General features: G+C 32.5%; 1 protein-coding gene and 1 long non-coding RNA gene across 2 annotated transcripts; both read left to right on the top strand.

Annotated features, from left to right (window-relative positions):
• The first annotated feature begins 2,366 nt into the window (after window positions 1-2,366).
• On the top strand, window positions 2,367-8,487 carry LOC133180354 (uncharacterized). The gene is made up of 4 exons (XM_061314898.1): window positions 2,367-2,378; window positions 2,552-2,708; window positions 7,829-8,004; window positions 8,458-8,487. The coding sequence occupies exons 1-4, from the start codon at window positions 2,367-2,369 to the stop codon at window positions 8,485-8,487; spliced, it is 375 nt and encodes a 124-aa protein (XP_061170882.1).
• A 3,006-nt stretch (window positions 8,488-11,493) lies between these two features.
• On the top strand, window positions 11,494-12,221 carry LOC133180510 (uncharacterized). Its single transcript, XR_009720342.1, has 3 exons — window positions 11,494-11,649; window positions 11,970-12,077; window positions 12,173-12,221. It is a non-coding gene; the product is annotated as an uncharacterized LOC133180510 (long non-coding RNA).
• The last annotated feature ends 13,663 nt before the right edge of the window (window positions 12,222-25,884 follow it).

Here is a 25,884-nt window from a genome sequence, read left to right on the forward strand (position 1 = left end):
TCAATCTTGTTTTCTTTGATTAATTAACTCTTTTTCTTTCAACTTATATGCTGGTCTATGTCATTAGTATTAATTGCGTTTTACTTTCTCCTAAATTTTAACATTATTTCACTCAACTTACGAAAAAAAATTAAATAACGAATTTTTGCGAAAAAAAAACCCCGTTTGCTACTTAAATTTTAGAATAAACGTTAAATCTTTCTGGGATTTAATAGGTAATTAGTAATGTTCCTGGGGTTGTTTCTGTATGATTTCTAAACGAAAAGGTTCTCAACTGCTTTTAGTCTATCTGTAAATGAAAAATCATATCTTGTAGATCATTCACTTTAGACAGTGGTTTATTGATTGAAATATTTTCAATTTATAATGCTTTTCAATTTGATAGTATTGCCTGTATATTGTTATTTATATATACAAATTTCAGTCATTAAAACTTACATTTAAATATGACTTTAAAGAATAAGAATAATCGATATCGAGTATCTATGTGAAAAACTCGAAATGCTGTGCAGTTGTCAACGTAGAAAAAAATCAATCAAATGGGTAGGTTTAGATTTTGACAGCCTTTATTTAAATCCCATGAAGTTGCTTTGTTGGCCAACGACATTTTTCAATAGAATTTAAGAATCCGAGATTCATTAAGCATTTAAAAGAAAATATTCTTTCACCTGCTTTGTAGGTACCTGATTTAAAATAGAATGTACATGTAGTAGCATCATATTACGGTATTTTGGCGAATTTTCTTTTGGGAATGAAATTGCAAGCTTATGGTGTAAGTTTGGTTCATTTGTATTTTTTTGTTTACACATTTTACTTTAGGCCATCTTAAAAAAAATTCGGTTGCCCTCTCCCGACCTACTGGCTAAAAATGACTGGACTCAAAACCTTCTTTCACCCCCCAAGTACCAATTATTTTTTATGCAGTCCAGAAAATATATTTCGACAAATTCAGCGTTGATATTGAAATTTCCTTTAAAACAAATTCAAACAAACCTGCCGACCCCATTTTTTCATAATTTTTTATAAAGGTGGCTTACCTAATATTGTTTAAATTATTTGATTGCATAGGTAATTTCGAAAGATTATTGTAATGTGACCATGCCTTTGTCATTCAAAACACGGCAACTGGACAACTTGCATGTTCTCTATATGTGTTTTTACTTAATCTCGCACATGTACTATTTGTTCTTTGCTTAAATTTGAACTTTACCTGAGAACTTTGCTCGTTAGCTTAAAAATATCTCTTTCCCAATTACTTGCCTTGGACAAATTGCAAAAATTAAAATACAATATATTGAAAAACTGAGGATCAGTGTTAAAATATTTACAAGAAAGAAACATGGTATAATTTATTAATCTATAGCTTTATTTAAGTAAAACTTCAAATGTAATAATAATTAGATTAGTAAATCAGAACATATTTTCTGCTTGATACTAGTACAAAGTGTTTTATAATGTGAAACGGATTTCCAAGTCGAAAAGTAATGTTTAGACGTTATTTATTCAGACAGAAAAAAAATTAAAGCATACGTGCTATACACGAATTCATAGAAAAAGATATCGTAAAAGAGAATTTTGGTAGACTTCAATTACAGAAGCAAATATCTGTTGTATTTTCTATTGTCGTTCTTCGTCCTCAATATAAGGTTAAAAAATATGGGAATACAGAGAGAAACTTTTATTTTAATCAAACTTGTGAAGTATAACAGAGCCCAGGTAGCACAGATGAGCGTTGTGGCCCTTCTTTAAACTAATGGGGTGTACGGATGTCTTTAAAGGTCTGCACTTAAACGTAAGGACATGACACTAAAAATGTTTTTGATTGACTGAAGGTGCTTCTGTATTCTTTGTAAGCTCTGTAAATGGAAAATTTAAAAATAGGACTGCACTTCAAATTCGTATCTTGGTGTCCCTCTACTTGGTGTTTTTGCTGTATAATTTTAACGTTACCTGATACTTTTTATGTATAATAAATATTTTCGTTAATACCACAATATTATCAAATCTGAAAAGAAAGCTTGTTTACTTAGGGTTTTTATTTAAAAATATTTCACTGACTAGATCTTGGAAGGATAAGATCTTCTTAATTTAAAGTTTCCGTGCCACTAGTAATTAAAACTTCATCGACTTAAACTTGGTGACATTTAATTAAACTTGGTGACATTTAAATGAGTAATAACCAGGAAGTAAAGATCAATCGACCTTCACCAAACGTAATAAAAGATCCAAATATGTTATATAATAATACAGGCAAATTTAGAGCAACGCTCATTTCTTTAGAATGATCTTTCATGCAACAACAAAATAATGCATAGCGATCAATGTTGTTGGATAACAAGTGAGGATTTTTTTCCTGGATAAAAAAAATGGATGTAGAGGTAAATAGATGCCAATGCAAAATAAGGGTTTACAATGCAGAATTGGGATTTTCAATGCAAAATTGGGATTTTCAAGGCAAGACTAGATCTTGCTTGAACCTAACCTAGCGTGAACGACAATAGATCTAGAATATGTATCGACTTATAACATATCTCTATTTGTTTTTTAAAAGGCAGAAGAAATATGGCAGATTCTGGAGAAAACGTACAAGAAAAAACCCAAACTCGTTTTGTCCGTAGTTGGGGATTCCGAAACGTTCGTTCCAAAGGTTTGGTCTCGAGATGTATTCCAAACAGCACTGATAGAGGCTGCCAAGTACAGCGGAGGAGGTAAGGAGCATTAGTACACAAAAAAAATATAACCTTCACAAATGTTTAAAGTCGCCTTTATCATAACTATTATCAAAGGAAATATGAAATCCTTTGTCCCATTTTAAGTCAGATCTAGTGATATTTACGGAGTAAAAAGGGAATATTTACACCCTAGGACATAACAGATGATAGACGATTCAATTCGTTTCTTTTATCCCCCCCCCCCCGGCCAGGACAAGGAAAGAGGGTCTAATGTTTTGCTAATGTTCTGATGGTCGATCGTAATGTCGGTAGACGTAAGGTTCTCCGGATATTACTTTGTTTGAAAGAAATCAAACTTGGTACACTGAAGAGTAGATAACCCAGTTGATTTTGTTGTCGCAAGATAAAAGCCAGGTTTAAACTGGACACTGCATTTATTGGCTTGGTTCGAGGGCTATTTGCTTTTTAGCGCCAAGCATAACAGAAATTGTGGAATTAAAAATTCACTTCTCCGATTCGCAAATCATTTCATCTTTTTTTCATTTACTCTATGTGAAAAGCATAGAATATAATGAATATGAACTTTAAAAAAAAAAATTAAAATATCCCTGAGTTATACATTTTTTACCGACACATATGAGGTCTATATAGTGTTATAAAAATTCAGTTTTTGTAAATGAGGGGGGTATTCAAAGTCAATAACAGAAATATAGTTCCAGTGATCGTTTCTTTTTTTTTTTTTAATATGTGTTATATGTGTGTGTGCTCGGAGTTTTCAACACTACCGATGATCAGCAAATTGATTCATTATGAACGGAAAATGATTAAACTCATCTAAAGGCACAATATACCGATAAGAGTTTCCATTTAAATCGCACCGTGTATACCACCCAAGTCGGAACAAAAATCTGAAAAACGATTGAAAATATAATGAAAGCCGTGGCTTATATCATAAATTTCCTCGACACTTATAAATATAATTTATATGATCCTTAAAATTTACAAAACGCAGTAAAACGTATCCATAGTTTCGTTTGGACAGGACCCCCTTTCCGATATTCAACCACGGGGCTTGTTAAATTTTTTTCTCACAAATTATGAAGTTTTTCATTGTGAATACCATAGGATAAATCGGAAAAAGAACCATAATAATAGTTCCTCATAAAAAAATACCCTACTATAAGAGAGAACGGTATGATCTGAGAGAGATTATTACGTCAGGTTAAAGATCTCTCGGATGTTATCGTATTAGGAAATACATTCTTTATGCACTTCCGTTGCGTTTTTAAAGCATTGACTGTGATGGTATTTAAGGATTAATTGTGGTATTCTTACGAGATGCAGTGTCAATCCTATAGCATGAACCAAGACAAAAATATATTCAGAGACAATGTGAACCGATATCTTAGGTTTAAATTAAATAAATGCATGTTATTTAACCCAGAAAGACCCGCGAGAGTACATCGAAAAGAAACCGGTGTGGCAAGTCTTTCTTTCTTATAATGAATAATGTTTTGTTTTTTTTTGTATGTAAAACGATTATGTTTGTTTTATTTCGATTTCTCCTATGGTATACATGATAAATGAATGTTACAAATATAATTTTTGAAGAAAACAATTAAATCAAGCCCCTGTGTTGAATGGGGGGGGGGGTCCTGTCCAAAAGTTTGAATAAGAGGGGGTTCCTGTCCACAAGTAATTGTGATCATATCTTATAAAAAGCTAGAGCGTTCCTAGGAACGCATTTGTCCCCTGCTTTTTTGCTGCATTAAAGATGTAAATAAATCTAACAGCGTCTTATTTACTGTTAGCATATTTCGTGCATTAAAAATGGCATCCATGGATAGTATAAGACTGCGACAAAATCTGACAATAAAATAAAATATGGGTTTCTCAACCTCTCAAATGAATAATTAAATTGAAATTATAATTTTATTAATTTATGAATACGTGTTTACAAAAATCCACCAAAAAGATTTCAGTCTGTTTTTATGGAATTGTATTATGGAATACCGATCCCGAAGTATTTTCATAGTATCTAGATACAAGTTTGTATGATAACTGAATTTCATACAGTTTCAAAGTACAGTATCCTGAGCTCATAAACATATATAAATGCTAGTTATCAAAATACTGTCTTTCAAAAGTCATTAGTTAAATAAAATGCCCGAGGTATTTTCTGCAAAGTAGATGAAAAGTCAACGTCAAGTGGATTGTAATGTTGGTATTTTTCATAATGTCGTATGACAAACAGTGCACATGCTAAATAACATAGAGCTACGTCTTGAATGTAAAAATTGTGCTGTGTATCGGCAGTATGAACTTTTTGAAAAGTAGGTTCAAGGTCAAGTGTCACGAGCTCGGAAACCATGATATTTTACAAAAGCCATCGTGTCAAGCAATATATTTGCAAAATATCAAATCCACACCTATTACAGTTCTAAAGATATAGGGTGTGACAGACGGAGAGACAGACAGATGGACAGATTCTGGGTAAAGTGATCCCTAAGTACCCCTCTGCTCTGCAGGGGACACAAAAATAACTCAAAATAAATTTACATTTGAACCAAACTGAATAATGCATTTTATGAAATGCTTTTAAATAAACTTTTAATAGTGAATGCAAACATCACCCAGGTTGACCTTAACTTTGAGACACATATCAGTTGCAGACAGAGGTAACAATTAATCTTAATATGAGAAGATAAGTATCTGGATTTTCTGCAGCAAGTAAAATAATTACATGTAATCCCAGGTGAATCATTGTATTGCTCTGTTATATTTTTCCTAGTCAACAATTTGAATACTTTCAACAGTTAAAAAACGAGCTTTTTATTTAACTATCTCTAAAACTAAAGTGTCCTGAAATTAACTAAGGCAGCATAAAGTATATGATATCTTAAGCTATTTTTTTTTCAATTTCATCAAATTATACTGCAATAAAATGTGTATTTGAATCAGAGACTGAAATGCTGTTCTTTAAAAAAAAACATTCTTCAGTGATTGCAAACGTCACGAGTCATGGCCTTATAAACAACCCTTACAAACAGAGATGTTAATCTTTCTGTGACGACTAGAGTCTTGGTTATATATATATACTGCGGCAGGAAAAGATATTATCACTGAAAACTCTTTGCAGCCTCCACAGTTAACAAGGAAGGATTCTTATCAATCAAAATTGGTATCAAAATGTGTGTAAATGCCATTCAACCACCAACATACCAAATCTAAACTTACAAGGACAATTGTAAAAAGGGTATTAGAAAAAAAACTTTGTGCACGGATCCCTAATGATTGAAAACAGAAAATTCAGAAAGTATTGTTGCAGATTGTTATATCAATCAGAAGCACTTATTCATTAGAGTGTTTTAACACATTAGGATTTAAGTGCTTGTTTTGACAGCCTAACGATTTTGATGCCTGCAGAAAATAATGTTTAAATGAAATATGACATGTACAAAAACTTGTTTTGAATAAAAATTATGCCGGCTTTGTATCCGCGTCTTCAGTCTGTCCAATTTGAAAATACCTTCCATTATAGAATCTTTTCAGTAGTAATCTGATATATTTTCGATAGCTAAAAATATTCAATAATAGTTTCAAGATAATTTGGGACAGCGCCAAGATCCGGAACCAGGTCGAGGAATGCTAAAGTCTCTGCACCTTTCAAGAGTGCGAAGATATTGCCGCTTTCTGTTAAGTTGTCTTGATGTAAATAAACTGAATACTTTGATATTTGTATTGAAAATTAACCTGGTTAATTTTTGGTTCTGTGATGCCAGCATACAGCTTCAAATTTACGAAGACATTTCGGATTTTCCTCAACGCATCATTGTGTTTTAGATTCTTAAAATATGAGCCTTGTTTCAAAATGAGACAAATAGTTGGGTCGTATAACAATAACAAAAAACCTGATGACCTCTTGAGTAAATCTGAATTTCACTTGCATTACTTTGCTTGTATTTTAATCTTTTCTTGCTTCGTTTTTGTTTTACAATTAAATACCATATATTAATATTTATAAACTTTATTCTGCACTGTGGGCTTAAAAATGTCACAATGGTAATGATGATTATACATTGCTGTGTCTTCATTGGTTGAAGCTAGGGATTTTGTTTGTTTGTATGTTGTTTAACGTCCCTCTCGAGAATTTTTCACTCATATGGAGACGCCTACACTTGCCGGTGGAGAGCTGCAAATTTTGTCCTATACTCGGCACTTACGGCCATTGAGCAGTGAGGGATCTTTTTCATGCTAGCACCTACTGCGACACGGGACCTCGGTTTATACGGTCTCATCCGAAGGACCGGTACTACGGCTTTCATACTTCACATGATATGGCTATCCCTTTTTACAAATATTGTTGACTTTGACGCTTGAGTTTGACGTACATTCTATTTTGGATGGGGGAGGGGGTTATAATTGTTTAAAACTTGCTTTTGTTTCGCTAATATGTTTTATCTACATGGCGTATAAGCTGTAAACACTATATTCAAAAAACAAATTTTATTGATTAAAATATAAAATTTACAGATCGTAAAATTATACAAGTCAGAACGCATGTAAGTTTACAGCTCATATTTGAATATAATTTTCATTAATATTATTTTCAGGATGCTTAGGAAACGAATGTTCACATTTAACTTCTGAAATCCTAACTTTAATTTTCTGCACATCTCAATTTGCAATGAAACGTGTATATAGTTCTTGTGAAGTTTATTGTGTATGTTAATAGGCAGTTCAATGTTTTATATTTTTCAAAGGACTTCAACGAAGAAAATACACTTAATGTTTATGAAGTAAAGTGTGCAAAATCCGGTCACCACTGTTCTATAGAAATTTGAAAGTTTCGACAACATTCTGGATAAGAAATTTTAAATTAAATGAAACTGCTTTAAAGAGCTAAGAATTTACATTGTTATAGGCTAAATTTCTCAAAACACAAATCAGGACTTACGATATAAATAAACTGATTGTACGAGTATATAGATTAATTAAACAAATCCCAGTGAACAAACATGTACGTACACTCAAAACACTCCTCTGACTCAAGTGAATGAAATAATACATGAGCAATAATTATACTTTTAATAGATTTTTATTCAAACTACAACCTATGAGATATAACAGATGTACTGCATTTTATAAATTCGTAGATACATGGATTTTGTTCTGTGGAGGTCGGAAAAGCACTGTGTCTTCGATGATTTCTGAAGCTTTCGACACATACACCCATTTAGAAAATCTTCATTCGTATCCCAAGGAAGCCGAATCTTTTCCAATCAAACCAATTTCGCTTTCTTTTGAGGCCGATTCCAAGAAAGACAGAAAGGTAATTCAATAATTTAATATTTTTAGTAATAAAGGTCTGGGGTTTTAAACTTTATCTTCAATGGTAAGTTATTCACGTATTGTTGGTTAGAAGGAGTGTTGTATTGAAAAAAAAAACTTGCACCTTCATAGAAGTTGATGATCGTCTGAGCTACATTTAAATTCTGTTCAAATAAGACCAATTTCGCTGTCTTTTGTGGGCAATGCAAAAAAGGTAAAACTTTAAAAAGAAAAACAGAAACTTTGTGTCATAGTCTGTATTTTAAAGGATAATCATAATCTTCAGATATTTATTTTGAATTTGAAAACATTTTTTTATGTAAGAGAAAAAAGATATATTGAAATAGCAACGAAAGAACGATATAACAACAACGTTAACCACATTTACAAATCTGTTTTTATGGTTATAGTCTGAATTCTGAATATTGTAATGTGAAAAAACTGTTGATTTAAGAAATCTTCCACTACAAGTGTGCAATGGTAGCAAGGGATTACATGGGGTTAAAAATGGAAAAGTTAAAAGAGTAAAATCATTGAATTAATAGAATATATATTTAAATTGTAGCAGATGAAATTGTCAGGCCACGTCGAATGTTTGTTTCATGGGTATTCAGAGAAATTTGAGGAGTACCGTTTGCAGTTAGAAAGCCACATCCATAAACAGACGGTTTCTTTTATGGACGAAGGAGAACTTAAATTGGGTACTTGAAAGCTTTTCACGCAAAATATTGCTGAAATTTTAATATAAGAAATTTAAGAATTCTTCAATATATACAATTTCCTTCAGATTTTATTCATAATTGAGCTACTACACTTAGCTAAAGCCAATTTCAACTAGATTTTACTTCAAATCGTACTTGATGAATAGGATTCCTATATTCCTATAAAGGGGAAAATATCTTCTTGCAATAGGAGATTACCAAAAAGTGAAATATTGGTGGCATCATTTCAAAATCCTCTTATTAATCTCAGGGTTCAACTAACTTATGTATGTAATAATGCGTCTTAACAAATCATAATTATTCAAAATTGATCTATTTATGACACCGTTAGAGGGTTTGGCAAAAAAAGACCAGTAATGTATGGACAAAATAGAAAACATTTTTGAAATTTTTCAGATTAATTGTTTGTATTGTTTGATTTACTATAGTGATCATTATATTTTAGTGATAACTATGAAAACTTTGATTTACTATAGTGTTCACAATGAAAACTTTGATTTACTATAGTGATAACTATAACATTATAGTGATCACTTTGAAAACTTTGATTTGCTATAGTGATCACTTTGACTGACTATAGTTAACTATAGTAAACTGTAATTAACAATAGTATTTTTTGTTAGGGTTATCGGAACGACCCATAACTTTCTTTTCAAAGTGCCGAGTGCTTGGCAAAGGAACATATTTTCTTATTTTATTCGACTTGGGTAGGTCGCAACCGGGGTTTTAATTTCGATCTTCCGATCATCTTTCAAAGAATAACAAAGCCAAATTAATACGCTCGGAATTTAAATAATGAAGGCAATCAAAGTCTACCAGTTCTGTATCTGAATTAAATAGTCGTATACTCCAAATCAATCCTCCTATATTCTCCTCTAAGTATCCAATCTTGGTTTGCTTTTCGCATAGTATTCAATCTTCATTTGCGCTCCTTTCATCTAATTATTTTTGCTCTCCTCTTACATAGCTTTTCTCATTGTTCTATTGCTTCGAAAGAATAAGATAGTCTACTCCGATTCCGTCTATTGCGTTGTTCGAGACGTCATTTACAAAAAAAAGAATTGCCTCAAAAATGTACAGAATTAGTAATTCAAATGCCATAGCAGAAATGTCTTTTGAATTAAGTGAGGAAAGTACAACTCGATCCCCATATCTTTTCTTGAATGTTTGGACATACAGTTGTGAAAAATAAAGTTATGTGTTTTCCCTTTCAGATCTACCTATACCAGTTGTTCGAATTTTAGTGGAAGGTGATGTAAACAGCATTCATGGTATTGCAGAATCTGTACACAGAAACTTGCCTGTGGTTATAGTTAAGGGTTCAGGAAAAGCGTCAGATCTTATCGTGGACTACATTGAGAGGTATGTTTAATTTCTTCAGGGTTTAAAGCAGCTGCTGATTTTTGAAAAGTCATTAGTCAAATATAATAAATACTAATGAAAATATATTTGAATATACTGATAATATTAATGGAACTGTGAAGCTAAACCATTTTTTAAAATCAGAATCTAATGTAAACGAAAGATATTTCATGTCAAATGATCTTTATAAACTTTCAGATATTTGCAATAGGAAAATAAATTCAAATGATATATAGTAACGTTGATTACTTTGGTATATGGCTTCAAGACCTAATTTTGATTTACAGTGAATAATATTTAAATTCTTTTAGGCCCGAATCACTGAAAACAAATGCAGCTCTGCTTTTCGGAATTCGATTTCGAAATGAGACCTTCGATTCACTGAGGAAAAGCCTTGAACAGATTAAAGCTTCTGAAAATCTTGTAACATTTTGTTTCTTTCTACATAATATCTGCATACAGCTATAACTGTACACTCAATTACTGAATTAAACCTCAAGTAAAGTATTAAATATGAATGAGAGAAAATGCAAAATTAGCAATATATTATAAAATTTGAATACTAGTAAATTATCTATTTATATCTCATTCTTATCTTTCATGTCGTTTTGACTGTCTTTGTAACGTTTTAGGTTAACATATTTGATGTAGAGAATAAAGCTGCAGGTTCTTTCCTTCAAGTTATTGGTGAAGCTGTGGTGCGTGCCTCGGCTTACTCTCAAGTCAACGACAAAGGTATTGAGATACAATTAAAAAATCATACCTCATTTATCAGAGATACAGTGTTTGAACAATGTGATGTGGTTCAGTGTATCATTTCATGAGATTTAGTGCAAATATTCGGATTTTATATTTTTTCATTTTCATTTTTCTTTTAAGTCTGAATAATTTTTTTAAAACTGAAATACAATGTGTATGAAGATATCGAACAGTAAACAAGCTATCGAAACGGTAAACAAGCTGAACAGTCCATTGGAACAAACAAACTTGGAGCAAACATTGACCTCTAAAGGTATGATAGGGGGAATCAGTTGTCATTGATGAGAAAGCATCCCCTATCGACTGGTCACATCCATCATGTTTGCTCTGCACTTGTGATAATGTACTTACACCATTTGTGTATATATATATATATATATACATATATATATACATATATATATATATATATATATATATATATATATATATATATATATATATATATATATATATATATATATATATATATATATATATATATATATATATTCTTGCAATTTTGAACGAAATTATTCAACATAATCGTTAGTCATGTAGATAAATCTTTTTCATGTTAGTTTTCAGTATTGTGCTTTTCAGGCAAACGTCAAGACGCAAAAACGACTACATCTGAAGAGCCAATTGCGTGTGTTAATGAAAAATCTGGCAGGAAGAAGTTCAAGAAGAGACAGTTTCGGAAATGTTTGTCAACCTCTGACTACATTAAGCAGTCTGATGCGATGCCAGTTTCTGTGCCTTTGTTTTTCTACTTTGGGTATCAGTATCTACAACACATAGGAAAACTTTTGGATTATGGATATGTAAATATAAACGTTGTTTCAAGTATGAAAAGATCAATTTCAATTGTAAATATTTATCTATTTGGCTATCGAGCGATCGAAAATAGAGAAAAAGGGCGGAAATATGCTTTCTTTTATTGGCTTCTGCTTCCAAGGGTTTTACTATTTTACTATGATTTTCTGAGAAATTGCTAAAACAGATGTTCATGTTTTTATGGGCAGGTTGGGATTTCATTTCTTGATATTGATTATGAAGTTTGTCTTATGTCGTATGTGTACAAACACTAGTACTAAAAAATCTATATATAATTTAGTTAAATGTGTAACTTTTCTTTCGTAAGTTCTTGCTGTACCAGGCCTTAAAGACAAACAGGTGCGATTACGTCAGTGCGTTGGTTTCTGATGAAGTGAAGTTTAAAGCTACGTACCTTGCAAAACTTTACGCTAAGGTAAGACTGGTGTTGTTAAAATAAGTATCTAAATTAGGCTCTATACCAAGGCTATTTATATCTGATATGCTTAATTTAACTTTTCCTCGATACAGACATTTCCAGTAACGAAAACTAGAAATTGCTGCAGGCGGAATTGGGAAGATTTCGTAGTAAGTATAAATATATCAATAAACAGATTTTTTTTCTTTCTTCTTCAAAGCATTTTTTCTTGAAGACAACAAAGTGTACAAAATCAAGAGTGGATATAAAGGGGGCTGACTTTGGCAAGTCTTTTTTGTATGAATTTGCGAGTCTGCCATTTGTTAGAAATGATGACCCCCCCCCCCCCAACACCTTGAAAGCAAAAATCGTTGCGCTGTCCCTAAAATGAAAATTAAACGCGTGAAAAACAAGCTTTACATGAATATTTACTGTTTAGTGAAAGGACTTAACATATTTCACCGTCATGAGTATTGTTCTCGGTATTGTAGAAAATTGCAATCGCACCAGACACTATTCTTCATGTTACTGAAGATATGGATTTCAAACCTCAGGGCCCAAAAACGGGGGAGGAGGAAATGTCGATGGAGGATCAGAAATTGGACCACTATCGCAAAGTCTCCGGCGCTGTTAGGGCATTATGTTGTTACTTGTTGAAATACAACGGTAAGAGCCATTGATTTGAAGTGAGTTGTAGAAAACATATTTTCTTCTGGTAAAATTATTTAAAAAAAGAAAACGAAAAAGTTGTTCATGTATGTATTATGTAACAAATTTGATAAAATGTTTGAAAAATAACATTTCGATGTGAGAGTGCTTAAAAACTTTCTTTTTCTTTCTTTTTTATGACCAATCAGAGAAAGGCATCATTTGTTAATTTTTAAATAAAAATATGTGCTTTGGAATAAATACAATAGAGACCTTAAGGTATCCGACCCATATTAGGACCTAATTTTCTAACCTTAAATATCCATCCTATATTAAATACTTTGATATTAATTCAAAGCATTTTAGAGTAGTAAAGGATATACCAAGAGAAATTTTAAAAAATATAATTACCTAAGCAGTAATTAATTAATGAAGATTGCATTGATGTTTATTGGGACAAGCAAATTTTTGAAAATAAAACTTTTAATATTAAGAATATCAAAAAATGCTTTGGTGGAAAGATGTATTTAATTATAAGGAATAGAAAAGCGATTGAAAACTAAATTTTTACCAGATACATTTTTCAGAATTGATTTTTATTGATTAAAAGCAAAGGGGGATAACTCTTCAAGGACAGGACAAGGTCAAAAATTAGGACACATTCCGCTCTTACATATTGATACTAAAACATGAAGATTATGTCTACATATACTGAGTATTAAGCCAATATATATCTGTTATACATTCAGATTCACTGAATCTGAGGCTATTATGGGTCGGATACCTTAAAACAAAGGTGCGACATATATGAAAGGTTTATAAACAAGAATTTTGAGTCCCATACCTGAGTGTAATTTAGTTCTCATTTAAAATGTCGTTATTTCATAAAACATTCATATCAAGCACATGAAATAAAACCCTTGAAAATTAATTACTTTTAACAAAAGCTGAGGAGGACCCAATGGTAATGAAAAAAGATAACAAATTAACTGATCGATCAAGAAGCAGACGTTATACAGAGAAAAGCACTGAAGAAAGCACAGATGGAGAAAAAAGCACAAACGAGTACGTTTTAAGACCAGACATGTTTACTAATGAAAAGCAACAACTTGGAAGCAGACTTGATGTTAAAAGAGGCGAGAAAAAGAAGAAACCTTCTCAAGATGACATCAACAAAGCCGTGTTACTCTGGGCAATTTTTGCCCAGCGAGAGGAAATTGCTGAACTCTTTTGGTTGCATGGAAACAATCATTTAGGTATTTTTTTGTTTACAGACTATTATCGAATGTGTTTGTTTATCTAAGTCTGACTGTTAAATTGCTGTATTTGATCAGATTACAAAGATAGATTCGATAGTTAGTGCAGATTAACTTGCAGAAGTTACGCGTCTTTTGGACACATAAGATTGAGGGATATTCACATAAACGTATCGGATTTTTAAAAAAAAATTCTGTCAGTAGTCAATATAACCAAGCGGAGAAGGAACGCAGGCTTTATTACAGATTTTTTTTCCAATCCTATACGTTTATGTGAATATCCCTGAATCTAATGTGTGATGCCATATATAGTTCAGTTAATAAATCATTTAGATATCAAAACATCAAGGTCTTGCTAGAGTCTTAAAAAAGGCTACATATAGTTCAGTTAATAAATCATTTAGATGTAAAAACATCAAGATCTTGCTAGAAAATAATAGGAAAATCGTTAAATTGGCTAATATGAAACAGAATGTTCATATCTTTTGTTTAATATGATTTTTTATTTCATTTTCATTGATTGAATTAGTTGGAGAACAGGTATCGATTGATTTATAATAAGTTTAGCTATTTTAATTATGTTATAGTTTCCAGTTTAATATGCACTGTATTGTTGAGAAAACTGTCTGAAAAAGCAGATGATTGCAATGAACATAACCTTTCCAGGCACTTTGAGGAACATGCCAGGTAATCCTTATTGTAACATTAGTGATTTTCATGAAGGTTTAATTAGACCACAACAGGTGAATACGGAGAGGTCTATAGGTTTCCTTTTCGTCTGTCCTCATCTCTCCGTCCATCTGTATTTCCGTCTCTCTATCCTAAACGGTTTTCCGCACTTCTTTTTCCAAAATGCTTGCAGTTATTGAACTAATTTTTGGTACCGAGTGTATCTTGATGAGTTGCCTTTTGTTCTGCTTCAATGATCGTTGACATTATTACAGCTTTTTTAGGTCAACTGAGTAAACTAAGGAGACCTATTGCTATCTATTTTCGTCCGTCGTCGTGCGATGTGCATTAACATAATGAACATTTTGAGCTTCTCCTCTGAAACCGCTCAACCAATTTCAACCAATTTTGGCACATAGCATCTATGGGTGGAAAAGAACAAAATTGTGAATTTCATGATCCCTGCCCCCTGAGGCCTGAGGGGTAGGGCAAAAACCACTAAAATTAATGCAATCTTTAAAACCCGTCTTCTTTACTCGTGGACATCAAGCGGTCAAACTGTTTGCATGATTGTAATAAACATTGAGCCCTCTACCAAAATTTTTGAAATTAATGGCCCCAGTGTCAGGGGTTCTGGTGCTAGGTCAGGGCTCTGTTGAATATATATTGAAAATGCATTATTTCTTTAACAAAATCTCCTCTGCTCCTGGGTATTCAGCAACAAAACTAAATGCTTAGTTATGGTATGAATGTGTGCCTCTTCCAAAATTGTGAATTTCATGGCCCCTGGGTCTGGGGTTCTGGTGTTATGGCGTGGCTGTAATGATTATATAGTGAAAGTGCATTAATGCTTTGAAAATCTTGTCCTTTGCTCCTAGGTATTTTGCAGATAACCCAAGTATAAGTATATAGTTATGATGATCAAGGCGCCCTCTTCCAAAATTATGAATATTTTGGCACCTGGGTCAGGGGTTCTGGTGTTAGGGTGGGCCCCAAGGGTCTTGAGTATCAATGGGGCATCATTATATTTTCGAAATATTCTTATCTTCGAGATGAAATGCAAAGTTTTGGACGTAGATCTGCTAAAATTGCATGTTACAATCATATCTTCTCAAATTTTGGTATGGTATTCAAATACTGGTAGTGATTTGCTAAACAATTCTGATGTAAGGTTTATTTTTCCTCGATTACTTATAACCTGTGAGTTTTTAAACACCTTGACTGATGGTCACCTCCAAGTTCAAAGTCATTTTCAGGAAAACAATTCCACCAGCCTCACCTCATCTATAACCTTCCGGCCTATTGGCACATAAGACCAGCACCCAGGATATTTTAAATTTTGAAAGAACTTGTATCCCATCCTTTTGTATATATCATACAATAAAATATGTCCAAACCAGAGACGACACATGGCACCGGACGAATTCAGATCCCCTTTTTCATAATAGGTCAAAAGTGACAGAAGAAAGTTATGAAATAATTAACTTGCCTTAAATAATGTAGATTATTTGAAGAGCGGGTTCACATGCTACTGGACTTGATGTATCAAGAGAATGAGAGATGTGCCATGGCAACGATGGACGAAGAATCAACCGTGTTTGGAGTTAAAACAACTCCTTTAACTTTTGCATACGAAAATCTTTTGTATGATGTGATTGCGCATCCTTGTTCCCAGCGCTACATGGACATAGTCTGGCACGATAGAAAGGTAATGATTTAGATTGATACATGAACATTGTCTGGCACAATAGAAAGATATGATTTAGATTGTTTTATTTTAGCGTATTTTGCTAAAATGAAACGTATTTCGACGTATTTGGCCCCAGTCTTTGGCACCTTTTTTCAGCTCTTCAAAATCTATTGATTTAAATATTTTGGATTTCCAACCTTTTTGCATGAGCATCACTGAAGAGACATAATTTGTCGAAATGCGCATCTGGTGCATCAAAATTGGTACCGTATATAATTTACATTGCTAGATTATTTTTCTCATATGAGACGTCATGAAATACCAGTGAAGGCTTCAAATTTCAAAATTTTACTACCGATTCAAGGCCTCATAACAGTGAGGGTTCTTTATCGTGCCATGATACAGGGCCTCGGTTTTATCAGGTGTCATAAGAAAGACGTTCAACTTGCTTTTGAAAGTACAGTAAACATAGTTACTGCAAAACGCTCATGATAAATTGACGCTTAAAGCGAAGTGGTAGTCATTTCCAGTGACTTAAAAATATATTGTTTACTCAAGGGACGTAACGAATTACGCAAATAATATGAATATGATAAAATATATTTTTTTTAAGTTTCACATCTTTCAAATAATAGATCTGCTAGTATATTTAGGATACGGCTTAGACAAATACGTCACAATTAATACTTCATACTTCATACTACATCCCTCTCCCCCCAAATCAGCCTTTCCTTTTTTGATAACATTTGAACTACATGACTTAGAGTATATTTGGCAGAGATTTGGATATATTTTAAAACATAATATTTTTTTTTATATCAAATTTGAACTTACGCATATTAAGAAAAAATATACAATTAATTTAAATAGCAGTCGAACAGGATCGTTATTTTTGATATAGTGGACACATTGATTTAAGGTTATTTATATATTCTGATATCTGTTCCTGGTTATGGTTTGTATAATATTTTGTTAATACTCAAACTTGTTATTGTACGGAGACAAAAAAACAAATATTTTTAACACACTATTTTATATATTATCATATCTGTTAGTTCTTATGGTTTGTATAATATTTTGTTAATACCCAAACTTGTTACTCTAAATTTTCTTTAATACTTGAGAAAACTGAATTAGTTCCCCTCCATCACTAAACCTTCTTTATATATTTCCAGACTGAAACAGACTATGCACAAGATGAAGAAGTCGCTGAAGATTCATGTGGATATGATTGCGTCAGGCCGTGTTGCTGCAAGCCAGATTCATTTCGACTTAAATGGTCTCCTAAAATACGGTATATTATTAACTATGTAAGTAACCTTTACTTGTATTCAATTTCTTAAATTCAGAGAGATCGAGGATTTTTGGTATCTTTTCCTCTCTATTGTTAAAGAATCAAACAGTGGGGATAAATCTAGGAACGGCTGGAACAGAAAGTGTTATTCTTTGCGAATCAGTATAAACCGATGTATATTTCTCTCATAAGACTAGTGTTGTTCAGGATCTTTTTTTAAAGGCTTGAACACATACATGAAAGTTGCACATTTTGCGAGCACTAAAATTGACATTGTACCGTATAAGATTACACAATGCATATTTTAGAAGTTTAATGAATTCTTGAATGTAATTGAAGCTGACAAGGAGTTTAAATCAATCATTAACTTCTTTGTATATAGGTACTGTTCTTTGGTGTGCTGGTATCCTACAGCGGGTTCGTTTTGACAAGTGTAAGTCACGCCAACTACACACGTGATGCTGCCAGAGCGATGGAATATATTGTTTACATCTGGGGTATTGGAGATCTCCTTGAAGAGTACCGCCCATTTGTGGTTCGTAAAATAAGCTTTTTGGTATCCTAAGTCACTAAGATGACTTGTTGATTTTGCTTTTCAACAGTCTTAAACTTAATAATATACCCAGCTCCTCTTTGTGGCTCAGGTAACCTATCTCTTGTGGTAGAATCTAAGGCTGATATGGAGGTTGTGAATTTCGAAGTCTTTGCCGTTTTTAAAAAAAATGCTTAAAAGACCAATATCAATAATTTTGAACCTCTTTTAAAAAAATTCAAAAGGAAGACCTGATTCCCTTCCCTAGAATAAAACTTTTACCACAGAGGTTCAAGAGGAGCAAACTTAGGACACAATCTACCTGGAAGAGCTTTGAGTTCAAATTTATACCAATTCTGATTATGATATTAGAAATGTCAAAAACTGGTAAACAGCAAAGCATTGAATGAAAAAAGTAAATTGCAATAAATTTATTGCACTATATTGATCAGCAGAAATATTTTCATCATAAATTATGTTTTTGTAGGTTATTTTCTTCAATTTCCTTCGTGATGGAAAATACCGCAGATTTGTTTTCCAAATAAAGCTACATTTAAATGACTTTTGGAATGCTATGGACCTTCTGTTGTACATATCTATAGCGATAGCCTTAGGCGTCAGGCATGCCGGGGACCAACAGGACTTCACCTGGTCCAGACGGATCTTTTCCTTTTCTTTGCTCATAATGTATATGAGATTTCTTCAGGCATTTCTGATGACGCGAACGTTTGGGGCAACCATTATAATGATAAAAGAAATGGTAAGTATATATGTAATACAGCATTTATTTGTTATCTCTAGCAGTTTAAACGGCTATGTGGAATTCGCATTATCGTGTAAATAACTTTTTGAAATAACAGTAATTTTTAGGAACTATTAAACACCTGAGTAACATAAAATAAATTACAATGATAGATAATAAACTTGTAGTTAACGCAACTTTTTTTCTTTTGTCTCTTTTGCAATTAAAGGTTTAAAAATTAAGTTGAAATGCAAAGATTAAAACAGAAAAGAATGACAAAGACGATCGAAGACTTCTTTTCAAAACATCCTGATTAAAAAGAAAATGATTTCCAATAACATTATTACAAATATTTTCACTTTCAGTTGAAAGATCTGTTAGTTTTCATCTGGTTAGCCATATTTGTGATAGTGGGAGTCGGCATGTACTACCACGCCAATTTATGGCCGGACTACCTTGAACTTTTTGGTGATGGATCAATAGAAACGTGGCGTATCTGGACGATTATCGGTCTCCCCTACTTTCAACTATATGGAGATTCTAACGCTAAGTATCTCTCGGGTATGGGGTATACTTTAAGGTTTACTGGTTTTTTGATAAATGTAGAGAGAAAAACTCTTACCGGGAATGTAAATTAATCCTTCCAGAATAATCAGAAAGTTGATAATTGCTTAAAACCTCAAAAAAAGGTCTACGTATATGGATAGGAGGAGTAGGATTAAGAGGGAGCCTCTCTCTCTCTCTCAGACATATAAATTTAACATCATTGCAATCAGATTTTGCACTGCAAGGTGAATCGAAATTGTTTGCATTTAAAATGGATTTCCTAAAAAAGAAATCATAAGTAATCATAAGTATTAAAGCGTCATTTTATATAAGTGAAGATAGGGTATATGATTATTTCACTAAAGAGGAGTGTATATCATCTGTAGATAAAGGAATAAATATGACTCGTACAAATAAGCATAACATATACAATAATGAGTTCTTTATTTAAGACTGAAAAATGACATTTTCTTTAGCAATCTATTTTTAAAGCAAATAAAATCTTCCCTAAGCTATTGCAATCGTAAACAACATTTCTCGCACAGGAGAGGATGAAGAATCAAACTGCTCCACAAATAAATCCTCAGATCCAACTCAGGAACAATGTCCTCGGAAGGACTGGACTGTCATTGTGATTGTTGCTGCCTTCATGCTTTTCTCTAATCTTCTGTTAGTTAATTTGGTCATCGCCAAGTTTAGGTATGTTTTAACCATAAATTGTGTTATCGGATATTTACTGCTGAAAATTATGTATATATTATTAAAACATTGCTGTGACGTCATGCCTTTGTTCTTGCAGTCTAAAATTTTACCTGTAGCCGTCCAATAATAATAATTAACAGTCCAATAATATATTATCGGACGGCAGTGATAACAAAATCAGACAGTAGTTAAAAAACAACAACTAGAGTGAAATCAAGGTTTAATATGTCCAGAAACCAAAAAAAAAAGTTAGGGAGAAAAAATTCAGGGAAAGTGAACGCGATGAAATTAAGTTGTTAAAAATAGCAAATCCAAGAAGAAGAAACTGGTGTTTTAATCTTCCTCAAAAGTAACACTTTCCATTCGGTTTTTTGCAAAGCGTTTTCGATACAGCACTGTGAATAAGCCAATTTAAATTCATGCATTTCTGATAAAGAACCAGTCTGCGAATCTCTTCATTTAACGAGGTTTGTTCGCCAATGACCGCACTTTTAAAACACAAGATTTTCATTATATCATCCAATCAAAATTTTGGATAAAAATCCGCATTTTTACTTTAAAAGCATTTTGAAGATATCATCCAACACTGTATTTGTATCAATGTCAAACGCACTTAATAAAAAATATTCCGAATCATAAAAAAAATCCTTCATCACCTGACCATTGTCCATAGTTCCTGCTAAGTCAAACGACTGCCATTGAATGAATGAATGAAACAAAAGAGTTCACTCACTGGTTTTACTGTCTAAAGAAAAAAAAACTTTCTCTTTTCTTTTGTCTACTTATTAGATGGTTTCAGGTAGAAAACTACTGATGCCTGAACTCCTACTGTGTAATTATCGGACTCCTCCAGGTAACTTTTGAACATTTAAATAGCAATGTTTTAAGTAAGATATATGCCTCATACAATTCTATATGTAAAATTATCAGACTGTTTTCAGCCCTAACGGGCCTCAAACAGTCTGATAATTTTACATATAGAACAGTATTCGGAATATATCCATTACATAGCTGAGGATGTGCATATACGGGTAAGAGTAGTTTTTTAAATCAATATTTTATTCTTCTTTCCAACATACAAACCTCATTGCAAAAAATAACTAACGAGACCAAGATTTAACTTTGAGATATCCGAGGATTCGATTTAATGGGGGTAGATTAATAAGAAAAAAAAGTGGTTGAGACTGTTAATCACTTATACTTGGTAATCGAGATATCAGTGTCCGAGATAAAGTTTTCACGGAACAATGTGTATTTATTGATTTTCACAAAAATATTTAATAAGGGCCCCGCACGGATTTGCGGGTGCCCTATAGTAATCTGTCTGTCCGTCTGTCATTCGTCCGTCCACAGATTTTCTTTTATTCTATTAATTTGTTTATGGTTGACCAATTAAGATCAAATTTGGTATGTTGGTTGAATAGGCAGTAAGACATATTTTGATGCTAAGTTTGGTTCTTTATGTCATCCGGTTTTGAGCTGGAGTTGTGGGGTAGATTCCTTAACTTTATATAAGAATGAATGGGCAAAGAGAGATAACTGCTGAGAATGTTCTTTTGTAACTATGAAAGCTGCAATGAGTCCCTTGGGATTAATTAATTTTCCTCTTGAAGAAAATCCGAAGCATTATCTTTACCTGTCACATTGTGACTGATTAACACCTGCATCTGCAAATGAAGTTTGTTTTGAAGTTAAGGACAATTCTGAATGATGTTACATTCTCTGAAATGTGGATTTAAATTATGTTCATACTTTATTTTGGTTAGAATATACCATGAGTTATAATTTTGTTGTATTCAATTCTAAAAACAAGATGTAGAAAAAGATATCTTTTTTAAATAATTATTATTTTTTTTATTTTATTGTTTTTGCTGCTGTAAATTCAAGAATATTATTTATTTTAACAGATAGTCAGATAATAACCTCAGGAATGAAAAAGTTCTTATTGTGAACTTAGAATAAAAGTACGAGAGAGCAGTACAATTAATCCCCTGGTATTTATCGTGCCGGTTGCAGAAAAGTTAGAGGCTTATCTTTATCTGTCACTGTAAGATTAATTAACGCCTTTGTCTGCAACTGATGATTGTTTTGAAGTCAAGGTCAAGCCTTGGCGATATTTGCATTAAGGCTGGCATTTAATAAAACACGATTCATTCTTGTTTAAATATACATTTAATTGAGTTATTATAAGATATGTTTTTTACTGCCTAATGTAAATACAAGGATACTATTAACAGGTTGTTGAATATTAAAGAATTATCTTGAAAATTTATAAATACAGTTGCTGTTGCTTATTTTTAAATTTTTGTAATCAACTAAAATTATCGTTCCGTAATCTATACCCTTATATTTCTACCCTTCGGCGGGCCCCTTGCTGACTGGTCAGTTCTCTAGTTTCACAAGGAAGGTTTAAATATCAATTGCCATTTTTCGTTTGTGTCTATTTTTATGAAGACTTTAAGTAAGAATCTGAAGCTTTAAGCAACAAATATTATTGTCGAATAGGTTAATAATTACACATGTAGTCTCTGCTTTTAAAAAACCATGTTCTCAGAAGCTCTTAAATTATAATAATTTAAAGCATTTGAGTTAAATGAATGCATTTTAATTATTCGACAACAAAGTACCGCATAAATTGATCGAGTGAGATGAATATTTTTTTTTTAATTTACACACTCTATGGATGAGATCTTGTAGAAAACTGCAAACTTGTTTTCTGAACCAAGTTCTTTCTCAGAATCACATCCTTTAGTACACGACGTTTGTTAAATACTAAAAGAAGATATCATCGATGAATAAGTAAACATTTAATACCATCTAAACGTTACCTAAGTATCGATGATAATATATATTCGGGCACAGTTTAAACAAGAGGTCCATGAACAACAACGCTCACCTTATTCACTAGCTTTAAATTCCCATATAAACTTTGATCGCCAATTACGGTCCAATCCTACCCCCAGGGGTCATGATTCGAACAAAACAATTCTACACCTTGTAAGAATGCTTCCTTTTCAACAATATGAACTGTGTATTTAAACACTTCATACTAAATTTGGCAATTTTTGAGTTAAAAAAAAAGACATATTTCGTTTAAAAAAAAAATCCGTTGACTTTCATTTAAACTTTTAGCCAAAATAATGTTTCTATGATTTATGCATTGATAAAAGAGGAGAAATCCTACTCTGACAAAGAAAAAAGAGGGTGAAATTTGACTCTATTGCGAGATGTCCCCTCATGGAAGAACCCTACTGTAGAGATTACGGGGGAAAAGCTGGCTTTGTGGGAAATCCTACTCTTTAACACAGACTTGATTTTGTCAATCAATGTTGCCTTGGTTACTTAATACAGATCTTTCCGAGAAATTCTTTCAAAAATGCTACTTTTTCCCGATTTTAATGAAGCTTTATGTACAAGTAGAAAAAAAAAATCGATTGTTGATTCCAACAAGGTGTTGCCATTGTAACTAAAATACGAAATCTTGGTAAATTCTTCCAAAATGCTACTCCTCCAAGAGTTATGCTTTTATTTCAATATGGTAAGGTACCCGAGTAGACTATACTATATAAGATAAAATATTGATTTCTGATTTCGACAAACGATATTGCCATGGTTATGTTAAATACAAATTCTTTTTTTTTTAAAAATGGCTCTTTCTATAGTTTTGGTCTAAATTCAACAAGACTTACCAAGACATACAAGTAGAAACATAATTCTTTATTATAAATACACACCGGTAAAGGTACAGTCTCGTCAGAAACATCATTTTTATAGGTATTTTGAAAGATCTTCATTGATTGTTTGTTTTGCATATTTATATAGGCGCTTTTAAGATAGTATTTCTACAATAAATGCTTTTAACAGTATCTATCCTCTAATTATTTCTCTTCTATTTATCTCGCCAAAATATGGCTGAAATATTGTCGACTCGGCGTTAAACAATAATAATCAATCAATCAATCCTCTATTTATTATGCCTCTTTAATCAAAGATTCGGGTTTTTGTAATTTTTCTCTGACCGTCCGTCTGTCTGTTTGTCCACAAAAACTTTAACATTTCCCAGCTATGGCTTCCATATTTCAGAAAGTGTTTTCCTTGTGACAAGAACTGTTCTTGGGTACCAACAAATTTGACCTTTTAACCTTGGAGTTTGACCCACTTTTGCAAAAATTTACCCAACTTTGACCCTGGCCATAACTTTTGAACAGTTGGTGCTAGGGCTCTCATGTTTCAAACGTTTATTCATTCTGACAAAACCTTTCCATTGGTGTAAATATTTTTGACCTTGACCTTAGAGTTTGACCCACTTTAAAAAAAACATTAACCTTAGTCGTAACCTTTTAACAGTTACTACTAGGACTTTCAAATTTCACAGGTGTATTCCTTGTGACAAGACCTGCCTTGGGATATCAATAATTTGACCTTGACTTTGGAGTTTGATTTACTTTTTAAATACATTTACCATAATTTTGGAATAGTTGGTGCTAGGGCATTATATTTTGCATGTTAGTTCTTTTGACAAGGTCTTCACTTGCATACAATTAATTTTGACCCCTTGACCTTGGAGTTTGAACCACTTATAGAATATATTAACCTTGACCATTACTTTGAATGGTTGGTGCTTGGGCTTTCATATTTACCAGTTATATCCACTGACACAAGTCCTTTTTCGGGGTAACAAAAATTATTGATCTCCTGACCTTGGAATTTGAATTGCATTTGAGAAACTTTACCCTTCGCCATAAGCTGCCATACGGGGACATTAGTTTTTCACAAACGCATCTTGTTTATTTTAGTTATACTTTTGAGAAAGTGAAAAGAAATTCCGAGAAACTGTGGATGTTCGAGCGCTATGTCATTATCAGTGATTTTAAAGACCGGATTCCTTCACCCCTGAATATTCCTTTCGGACTTTTCAAAGCCATTAAATATGTGTTTCACATAGTTAAGAAAAAGAGGATAAAAATCCATGGTAAGTGGTTCAACTTGACTGACCAGTACTTTTAAGTAAGCTTCAATGTTTTCAAATTCCAGTACTTAGGAGTATAAAATTCCATTCTGATTAGGACATTGATGAAAAAATCCATTCTGATTAGGACATTGATGAAATTTCTACTTATTTTATTAAGGTTCAATATTAAGTTATAATATGAAGGGTAGATTTTTGTATTTTAAGGAAGTCAAACAGAATCAGCTAAAAAGAAAGAAGAAAAGCAACAGAAGAAAAGTGATTTTTTGATGAAATTTCAAAAAGTTATGGCAGCAAAAGTAATCTACGAACAGAGGAAAAAACGAAGGAACAGAAATCATTGCCATAAGTGTGACTCTTGTTTCTAGGTTTCTGTGTGGTTTTATGTGAAGAAGTTTTCTTCACTTGGCCAATATCATTGTTTGTTAGAAATTGTAATTGACTTTTTATGCTCCCGGATCGATAGATCGGGTTCGCATATTGTTTTTGTCCTGTCTGTCTGTTTGTCTGTCTGTTGTCAACTTTAACCTTCGCCATAACTTTTGAACCACGAGAGATAGAGACTTCATATTTGGTATGCATACGCCACTAATTAAGCTCTTTCAACTGACACTAAGGTCAATGACCTTGTGACCTTGACTGTGACCTATATGCTAAAAAAAGCCGGGTGCATAGTGTTTCACAAACACATCTTGTTCTCAATGTTTATGTTCACTGAAAAAAATGTTTTTATACGCATATTATAGTACATAGCAATATAATTATAAAGAACTTGCT

The sequence above is a fragment of the Saccostrea echinata genome, unplaced genomic scaffold (genome assembly GCF_033153115.1).
Source record: "Saccostrea echinata isolate AGI-Se365-2 ecotype Australia unplaced genomic scaffold, CSIRO_AGI_Sech_v1 ptg000006l, whole genome shotgun sequence".
Classification (NCBI taxonomy): Eukaryota; Metazoa; Mollusca; class Bivalvia; order Ostreida; family Ostreidae; genus Saccostrea; species Saccostrea echinata.

Excerpts from the sequence above, each read along its gene's own strand:
- LOC133180354 (XM_061314898.1), top strand. Across the intron at positions 2,709-7,828 it reads TGCCAAGTACAGCGGAGGAG|ATACATGGATTTTGTTCTGT; the intron begins GTAAGGAGCATT and ends ATAAATTCGTAG. Across the intron at positions 8,005-8,457 it reads ATTCCAAGAAAGACAGAAAG|AAATCTTCCACTACAAGTGT; the intron begins GTAATTCAATAA and ends TGTTGATTTAAG.